The 9,857-nt window shown below is 34.1% G+C and overlaps 1 protein-coding gene across 1 annotated transcript; it reads left to right on the top strand.

Annotated features, from left to right (window-relative positions):
* Nucleotides 1-471: 471 nt before the first annotated feature.
* LOC133313853 (arginine--tRNA ligase, cytoplasmic-like) lies at nucleotides 472-9,066 on the top strand. Its single transcript, XM_061515261.1, has 17 exons — nucleotides 472-700; nucleotides 845-993; nucleotides 1,159-1,234; nucleotides 1,371-1,472; nucleotides 1,639-1,857; nucleotides 2,418-2,498; nucleotides 3,183-3,266; nucleotides 3,360-3,464; nucleotides 3,972-4,150; nucleotides 5,115-5,199; nucleotides 5,484-5,670; nucleotides 5,838-5,901; nucleotides 6,480-6,549; nucleotides 7,203-7,292; nucleotides 7,890-7,958; nucleotides 8,168-8,269; nucleotides 8,623-9,066. Exons 1-17 carry the CDS (start codon nucleotides 692-694, stop codon nucleotides 8,731-8,733), a joined length of 1,782 nt encoding a protein of 593 aa, XP_061371245.1. The 5' UTR covers nucleotides 472-691; the 3' UTR covers nucleotides 8,734-9,066.
* The last annotated feature ends 791 nt before the right edge of the window (nucleotides 9,067-9,857 follow it).

Genomic DNA, 9,857 nt, shown 5'->3' on the forward strand with positions numbered 1-9,857 from the left:
GATATTAAATAATATTTTTTATTTATGTACTGAATATTATATTTAATATTCAATAATTTACCAAAAAAATGAATCTAAACTTATAATATTCATAAATTTTGCAAAGAAACATAAGATATCCCAGATATTTTATATTAAATTCAATAAAATGGTAATCACAATCCAACGAATCTAATAGTTGGAACTAAAAACTGAACGTAACGCAACCTTTGAACCTTTTTTTGAATTTTTATAACGCGTGTTGGAGTGTCGGGGTGTCCGAAACTGTCGGAAAGTGTCGGACACGACACGTCAGAATTTTTGAAGTGTCGGTGCTTCATAGCTGAAAAGTCCATGCGAAATTAAAAAAATAAAAATAAAATCATTCTGTACCGTAGTAGTGGTGGTCCCCACATGAATCAATTGAATTTGCTCCTAAAAAAAGAAGAAGCAACTAGGGTTAGTGTGCTTAAAACCCTCTTACTAGGACGCGCCGTCTCATTTTCTTTCACTTTCCTTTTCCTTGTTTTATGCTGAATTAAGCTCCCTCTCTTTCTATTCTTCTTCATTGCTTCAATGTTGTTAAAATTATTTCAAGGCCTGATTCACTAACACGACACCGTTTTGTTCGATTATTGTTGTTGTTGTTGTGTACACAGATTCACCAAAGGTTGCATATAGCAGTGCAACTAAGACACAATCCATATCCACCATGTTAATTGTAAGTTCATTGAGTTCCCATTTCCTAAATTAAAATAAATTATTTATTTATTTGTTTAATTTGTTTTCACTTTCAACACTGAATTGTTTTGTTGTTGCGCATGAAAATAAGATGGTGCTTTTTTGCTTATGTTTTTGGATGTAGGAAATAGATAATCCTTCTAGTGTCAAAAGGCAGTTAGCGAAGCTCTTTGAGGAATCTCTGAGGAAAACTGTCCCTGATGAGCCAGATGTAGTGCCCTTGGTTGATGCTTGCGTTGCAAAATCTGGTGTAAGATTTGCTGATTATCAATGGTGAGTTCAGTTTTTTTTATCCTTTACTAAGGTATATGTGAAATTTAAGGGTTTTTTTTTAAATTGCATTGTGCATGTCCAAAATATTGCAACTACCCATATAAGCAAATTAATGACTCGTGGTTCCTTTCTAAAGCTAACTAATTTCTCTTTTTCTTGATGCAGTAATAATGCAATGAGCCTATGGGCTAAGGTGAAAGGAAAGCAGACAGGATTTAGGGGTCCCCCATCTATTGGAAAGGTATAATTCCCTTACTTTTTGTTCCCCCCTACCCGTATGTATTTTCTTTTCAATCCTATTACTAATTACTGATTTTGAAATTAGATTATGATTCGATATCGTCAAATGATAACATGTATGTTTTTTGTTTGTGTAGGCCATCATTGACAATCTTCCGGCATCCGAAATGATAGAATCGTGCTCAACTGCCGGTCCCGGATTTGTCAATGTTGTCTTATCAAAGAAATATATCGCGCAGGTGACTGCTTTTTCTGTCTTCTAGTTATAAATTGGAAATATAATGTACCATGTGTCTGAGTTGATTGGAAGGGTGCTCGTATGAAGAGAGTTAAGTTTTTGTTTGGATTATTGAGCTTATTGAAGAGATCCATTAGTACTTAAAAAGAAGAAATTCCCTCCTGCAGAGAGTACAGAAGATGCTAAGTGATGGTATTGATGCTTTGTCACCTCGACTCCCAATCAAGAGGGTTCTGATTGATTTTTCCTCACCGAATATAGCAAAGGAAATGCATGTTGGTCACCTGAGATCTACCATTATTGGGGATACATTATGTCGAATGCTTGAATTTTGTCGCGTGGAATGTGTTATCCGCCGAAATCATATTGGTGACTGGGGAACACAGGTAGATTTGTCTTTCGAAGTCATGCTATTTTTGTGCCATAAAGTTGAAATTAGTGCATGTTTAATATGAGGTTAAATGTTTTCTGCCATTTCTTGTGACTAGATCTTTGCTATACCCCGTCAAAGCTAGGTTTCTTAATATACCTCATGACTTTGAGTAATTCATTAGCGGCAATCATTTAACTTGACAAGCCTATGTTTGTTAGCATTACTTGGTGGCTTGAAAACTAGTTATGTTTGGGACAAGGCCAAGGGCTAATGTAAGTTGATTTTTCTAACTGTCTTCACGATCAAGAACATGTATCACATTCCTTCTTGTAATTGGATGAAGTTATAATGTGTGTTCTCTGATATTCATATCTGTTGTTTAACCTAAAACAGCTGATGTCCTAAGAAATTGTTCCATCCCCGAGGAAAATAGTATAGATATTGAATTATTTCATTTAGTTACTAAAGTAGGCATGTCCATTGATTTTTCATAGGAGCAGAGCATTTTGATTATCTCTCTTCTCATTTTGTTATTCGCACCATAAGGCTCAATTCCGTGCATTTGCTTTGCAGTTTGGGATGCTGATTTCATACCTCTTTGAAAATTTTCCAAACGCAGATGATGTTAATGAAGCAGCCATTGGAGATCTTCAGGTGAGAAAAAAAATATTAAAATGCACTTTATTCCAATTTTTCTTATTTAGGTGTTTAATCATATGTTCTTATGTTGGTACTTCTGTTCATATCTTACATTGTTTTTAGTTCATTTGCCGCATGCTCATCTCATTCTAATTGATTAATTTGATGATGGAAGTAAAAACTATAACATTCCATGTTATTAAGGAGTAAACATGCTATAAATGCCATTAAACCTAGCTAGAAAATATGTACTTCTATTTTCACTCAAGCAAAGCCTTATAAAAAGCATTTGGTTTCTCTGCGTATATTGCTGTAAATAGTTGTTTATGCTTTGTTTGCGAATAATCTTTTTTAACATATAGATTTGCCATTTGAAATCAGCTCCAAATTTCTATTGTCATTTTTCCTTTTCTTTTTAAGTTGAAAGACGTTAAGGAGTTAAGTCAGAAATAATTGTTTGGGTTTATGTTTGACTATGAATATTGCTCTTTGTCAATTATTATAAATGAACCATCAACCCTGAAATGACAATGTTAATAGATCTTGAGGGATACTGTTCTCATTAATTGTCTCTAAGTTTCTTCGTATGGTTTTTGTCACATACATATGAGATATGATGATAATAAAACATCTGTGTTTCACTGGAAAAGTGAATATTATCAGTGATTATGAAGCTCATTTAAATTGGTGCTTTTTTAGGCATTCTATAAAGCCTCGAAAGTGAAGTTTGATAGTGATCCTGAATTTAAGCTGAGGGCACAACAGGCAGTGGTCAAGCTCCAGGTAAATTATACCTTGAGATTTTCCCTTTCTCCTGCAATGTGATCTTTGTGAACATGGTTTTTAATTTGATGCATGTATTAATTTTGATTTCAGGGGGGAGAACTTAGTTATCGCAAGGCATGGCAACAAATTTGTGATGTTAGTAGGACTGAATTTGACAAGGTCTATCAACGGCTTGGAGTTCGATTGGAGGAAAGGGTAAGGGTTCTAGTTTCCTTTTTTTTACTGATTCTGGAGTTTAACTGTGATGTCCATTTTTTGGTACCTTCCAGGAGGAATTTCCAAGCTGTTTTGTCAATCAATTATTAGACCACTAAGAACTCTATGCTTGCCTAATATTTGTTAGGTTATTCAGTTCATGTTGTGGCTTTGGTTTTGTCCGTTTGCTTAAAATAACCTTAGGAACTGGCATAGTCTCTCTTTCCAATAAGATGTTTGCTAACTTTGGTTTCCTATTGGAATTGCATTCTCAACTAAGTTTAAAATATGTATTTTGTATTAAACGTGGTTCCTCCATTTGCTTGATTGATTTCCAGGCTTTAGCATTTGCGGGAAAGTTATCTTTATTGTGTGTATACAGTGTTGCTATAAATCAGTTGAATATATTTAGTTTATTATGTTGCAGTGATTACAGATATTTTTACTTGAATCAGTAGTTGTGACATTTTTATACAGTGTACTGAAAGATGATATATTTGGTCACAGGGAGAGAGCTTCTATAATCCATATATACCTATGGTTTTGGAGAAACTGGATAAATTAGGACTGATTGAAGAAAATGATGGCGCTCGTGTGATATTTGTTGAGGGTGTAAACATACCACTTATTGCTGTGAAGAGTGATGGTGGCTACAACTATTGTACAACTGATCTAGCAGCACTTTGGTTAGTTTTACTACTTTAGTTTTTCATACATATTTTTGGAAATCATATTAAAGAGGGCGAGTTTAGAGCAGTGGTAAAGTTACTCTTTTGTGACTGAAAGGACACAGGTTTTGAATTCAGGAAATTGCTTCTTTGCAAATATGTATGGGTAAGACTGCGTACAAGGATTGTTCTCACCCCTAGCCTTGCTAGTCGGGCTTTAATGGGGAGTAGTTTATAGAGGGAAAGCTTGGAGTAGTGGTAAAACTACTCCTTTGTGACTGAAAGTCATAGATTTGAATCCGGGAAATAGCCTCTTTGCATATATGCAAGGTTAAGGCTGCGTACAAGGATCGTCTTCACTTTACCTACACTAGAATGGGTTTAATGGGGAGTTTTTTCTTTTTGGAAATCCTATTAGAGTTGTTGGCACACTTTGAAAGGTCACGGTTTCGAATCCAGGAAACAACTTCTTTGTATATATGTAAGGGTAAGGTTGCATACAAGGATTGTCCTCACCCCACCTTCGCCAGACATGGTTAAACGGGGAGTGCCCCCCTTCCCTCTCTCTCCTGCCGGAAATCATGTTAGAGTTGCTGGCATACTTGAGTGGTCAAACTTTGCTATGAATTATGTCAAATTTATCTTGTATGTCTATGAGGGTGACTCTTGGAGCAATTGTATAGTTGCTCCCTTGTGACCAGAAAATCACAGATTCAAGTCTTGAAATCAGCCTCTTTGCAAAAAATGTAAGGGTAAGGCTACGAACAATCGACCCTCCGCCCATCTTTGCAAAGTTGTGGAGTCTTTATCAATGGGGTTTGCCTTTTTTTTTTTTTTTTATCTTGGATATCTCTAAACTGCCCTTCATGTAAATTTTGGGATACCTATTTTTATATCTGCATTTTTGTAAGTACGAAACAGGAAATATTTCTACTGAAGAAAATGAACTGTTTTGCTTATCTGAGCTACTTGAACCATATAGGTATCGTCTGAATGAAGAAAAACTCGAGTGGATTGTATATGTTACCGACGTTGGGCAATTTCAACACTTTGATATGCTATGGAGGGTATGTCTCAAGTGATGATTTCATGGTATCTTATGGTTACTGCATTTTATTGTTGTCACAAGAACCCTTTCTACTTGCTTTTGCCAGTAGGGAGCTGTCCTTGGTTATTTATTAACTTGTCTGTGTTTTGCTGGTGGCATCCTTAAAAAATTATTTTCTGTTCAAATTGCTTTTCTTTGTTGCAATAAATAATCAGTAATTTCATAGTACTTTTTCATTTTTTGAAAAGTGAGAAGTCATGGAAAATTACATATTGCTAATGCTATTGCCAATATTCCTATCAGGCCTATAGGCGTGCAGGTTGGCTGCCAAAAGATGAAAATGAATATCCAAAATGTACTCACATAGGTTTTGGTCTTGTTCTTGGGGATGATGGAAAAAGATTCCGAAGTCGCAGCAGTGAGGTTGTTCGATTGGTTGATTTGCTTGATGAAGCTAAAAGGCGCTGTAAAGTTGCCCTTCTTGAACGAGGTAAAGTATCAGTTGCCTAGTGCTAACTTCTTCCTTATCCATGATGTGAATTCATGCTTGATTAAGATCTAGAAATGCATGTGCTTATATTAATCTTATTTAGTGAGATTGTAGTCATCAGAAACTTAATCTTATGATATGCAAATCCTATGTTCTTTTGGATACAGCTAAAGATTGGTCCGAGGAGGAGATAGAAAAAACAGCAGAGACAATTGGTTATGGGGCTGTTAAGTAGGTTCCTTTAACTCTGTTTTTGTAGGACTATATTATTTGTGTTAATGTGGAGTCGGATGTATTGGCTAACTAGTTCCTGTTGACTGAATTTTTAAAAGTGTTATGTACACAGTTTCTTTTCTTATTTATTTTTTATTTTCCCTCGATCTCTTTTTGCTTTTTATTTGGATTCATCAACTGCCAACTTCATTATTTTAGATATAGGTGATGTTGATGTTATATACATAGTGCTTTTAATTCTGAGCTAATGCTCTGAATCTTGTTAAAAAGTACTAGTTTTCACTTTGATGTTTCTGATTATTTGTGCTAAATGCTAAATAGAATGATCATAACAAAAGTAAAGCATGAGTTTGCTAGGTTACCTTTTTGTGATTTTTCCTGCTAAATGCCTGACCAGGTATTGTTTTTTTGTTCGACAGTTATGAGGATTTGTTTCAGTAACTTATGGTTCTACATATGGTTTTTCTTTGAATTAACAAGTCTTTCACTTGTAGTTTGCTTATGCCTATGATGAGAATGCTAAACGAGTTGTAGCCTTGTAGCCCCTTATGTTTGTCTTTATTTTGTGTTTTCAGGTATGCTGACTTGAAGATCAACAGATTAACGAATTACACATTCAACTTTGATCAGATGCTTAATGATAAGGTGCATTAACTACATGCAAATTTCGAGTGTGTGCCTGTGAGAAATTACAACGAAGGAGCTAGCAGATTCAGTGACCATTATTTATGGCCCTATCCTGCTTTTTTTTCCACATAACAAGAATTGTTTGAATTATAGGGTAACTTTCAAGAGTAATTTGTGGTTGATAGCCATTGTTGAAAATATCAATGTTTTGAAACTATGGTTGTGAGAAGTTACAGTGAAGGAGCTAGTAGATTTAATGATCATTATTTATAGGCTCTCTCGCGCTCTTTTTTCCCCATAATAAGGATTATCTGATGTATAGGGTAACTTCCTAGAGTAATGGTCTAAATTTTGATAAAATACAAACACATGGATAACAAACCATTTGATTTCTGATAACCCAATTTCTGTGATGTTCTCTTTAGTGGTTATCACTTGCAGTTGACCCTTGAAATTGCATACTTCACTTTAGTGGTTGAAAGTTTTTGTTTTTTGGTTTTGTTTTTGTTTTTGTTTTTGTTTTTGTTTTTTTAAATTTCTGTCTAAAGAGTTGAGATATGTCCATGAAATTTTCATTAGCAGTTGTTGACCTCTTTCTTCATCCGCAACAAAACTAATTACTGATCGGAAGTCTATTTATGTCTCACTTTCCTAATCTTGTTTTGAAACAGGGGAATACCGCTGTTTATTTGCAGTATGCACATGCTAGGATCTGTTCCATTATCAGGAAATCTGGTAAAGACATAGAAGAAGTAAAGCGAGTAAGTTTATTTTTCTTCCCAGGATTATGACTTACCAGTTTATTAAATATTTATTATAAAAAGCTAATATTTGATTTAATTATTTTGGTATTATATGTTTAGTAATGCTTAATTTTACAATATGATATACAAGTATAAGAGTTGTGCGGTAGGTTTGTACCCTACCATGGTTGACTTGATACCAGTGAGTTCAGCAGTCATGTAATATAATTGTGATATAACTTACTATTTGATGGAACCCAGAAAAATATTACTGAAATTGATTTAAACAGAAATGGAGACAAGCTCCTTACAAAGATTAAATGCATAAAAAATACACCAAAAGACCTCAATTCACCCTTAGAACCAACTACCCTAGGCTCCAAGAGATCCCCAAATTCCCCACTCACCAAATGCTCAATACATGCCTACCTCACTACACACACTTCCCTCCTTTTATCCTATTCTTTTAGAATATTCTAGAACAATCCCTTACTTACTAACTAATTATCTCAGGCCCATCAGTATTTCATGTGTTTATATGTAGTCAGTGAGCTAGATACCAACTTGTGCATATTTCTTCCTGTCAACTTCATGTTTTTGAAATTGTTGTGACAGAATGGGAATATAGTGTTGGTTCATGAAGATGAACGTGCATTGGGGCTTCATTTGGTACAATTTCCCGAGGTAGGACATGTCAATAGTAAATGTTCTTCTTCTTGAGCTTTGGACATTTGCGTAATAGACTTGTAACATTTATAACTTTGCTGCTGGGGCTCCATTTTCTTTGAGCAAAAGACTTGAGATATCATATGATTAAAGCGGCTGGTCATTCCTGCATATTTTTCTATAATCTAAAAGATACTTACACTCATGTGGGCTCTGTTATTTTTCAGGCTTTTGAGGAAGCATGCGTCAATTTATTGCCCAATGTGTTGTGTGAATACCTCTATAATTTGGCCGAAATCTTTACAAAAAAATTTTATACGAATTGTCAGGTATACTTCTAAAGCCATTTGCTTATGCTGCCTATTTAAGTTTCTATGCCCTTTCTATTCCTATTTACTAGTGATTGAGGTATGCTTAAACCTGCCAGTGGAAAATTTGTTTTATTTCCGTGACTCGTGTTAAAGATTAGAGTACCTCGTGATATTTTGTAAAGTATTATCAGCTGATATCTCTCCTTTATCCATAATATTTTCTCGGAATATTACTTCCGATGGGGTTTCATACATAATCTAGATTTCTATGTAAGGTGCGGTGAAAGAATAAAGTTTTGATTTAAGCTTGTACCAATTTTTTTTTTTTTTTTTTGATTTAAGCCATCTAATTTAACTCTTACCATTGTCAGGTTGTTGGGTCGGCTGAGGAAGCTAGTAGACTCTTGCTATGTGAAGCAACTGCAATTGTGATGAGGAAGTGCTTTTATCTCCTTGGTATTGAGCCTGTTTACAAGTTATAACCCATCTGAAGGGGATTCAAATGCAAATTTTTGCATCTGACATATTTTTTGGTGCACAAGTATTGGAAACTTCCAAAATGGAAAATTGTTTAAATTATCTATTCTCTTTTCGTTTTTTTGTATTTGAGGTTGAAAGCAGGAAAGTAGTGAATGATTGATAGCAATTTTACTGACAAGGTCCACTGAAATTGGTTTAGATGCTATATGATGTATATTTCTTTTAAGGGTTTTATAAGAGTTATGTTGTAAAAAAAGTGATTGTGTTATGTTATAGAGATTTGTTTTGCGTGCCGAAGTTTTTTTTTTTGCTGCGAGCTTCACAAAATGTTGTGTGTAGGAAATTTTTTGTGGTCATGTTAAATGATAGATGATAAACCCTTTTAACTGATGTTTGAGCCTTTGAACGTGTAAATTTCATTCTACGGTTGTTTTTTTTTTTAACTTCTTCCTTTTGTTGTTTATTTATTAACTTGTCTGAGGAAGTCCTCTATAGTCTATACCATGAGATTCTTAACGTGTTACTTTTTGACTCGTGGAGGAGAGCAACCTAGCACAATTTGATTACTTGTATGTAGATGATGATGGGAGATAATTTTTTTTATTTGTCAAATGAATGCAATTCGTAAAGGAAATTGAATATTTAAAAAGGTATAGATTAATTGGCAGAATGTAATGGCAACAAAAAGTAATTCATACGCATTAATACGAATGAAGAACGTCTGGAACGATAGAAAGTAATACTTACTAAACGTTTAATCAATGCTAGTCTTTTAGAAACGCCCGTTGAGAAAATATTCGTTTCTCATTTAGAATAAAGAAGAGAAAAGTTCTAATTGTGTACTGTGTTTGGTACTTAATTTTTTTTATTTTTATACAAAAGTGAAACTTGAATATTGAATACATAACTTAATATAAACTAGTTAAACTTCTTCTTACTATGAAAACGAGTTTCTTTTTGTTAATTAATAAAAATCATTACACAGATAAAAAAAAACCGTTCGGTAGATACTAGGTTTTTAGAAATTACCGTTAAGAAAATATTAGTATATCATTTTGATTAAAGTAGGGAAAAGTTCTAATTGTGTCCTCGTTTTTTTTTTTTTTTTTTTGGTGTTAATTGTGTC

This window comes from Gastrolobium bilobum, unplaced genomic scaffold, assembly GCF_033153095.1.
Source record: "Gastrolobium bilobum isolate Gb01-03AN ecotype WA unplaced genomic scaffold, APGP_CSIRO_Gbil_v1 utg17977, whole genome shotgun sequence".
NCBI lineage: Eukaryota > Viridiplantae > Streptophyta > Magnoliopsida > Fabales > Fabaceae > Gastrolobium > Gastrolobium bilobum.

Excerpts from the sequence above, each read along its gene's own strand:
- LOC133313853 (XM_061515261.1), top strand. Across the intron at positions 1,235-1,370 it reads GTCCCCCATCTATTGGAAAG|GCCATCATTGACAATCTTCC; the intron begins GTATAATTCCCT and ends TTGTTTGTGTAG. Across the intron at positions 7,293-7,889 it reads ACATAGAAGAAGTAAAGCGA|AATGGGAATATAGTGTTGGT; the intron begins GTAAGTTTATTT and ends TTGTTGTGACAG.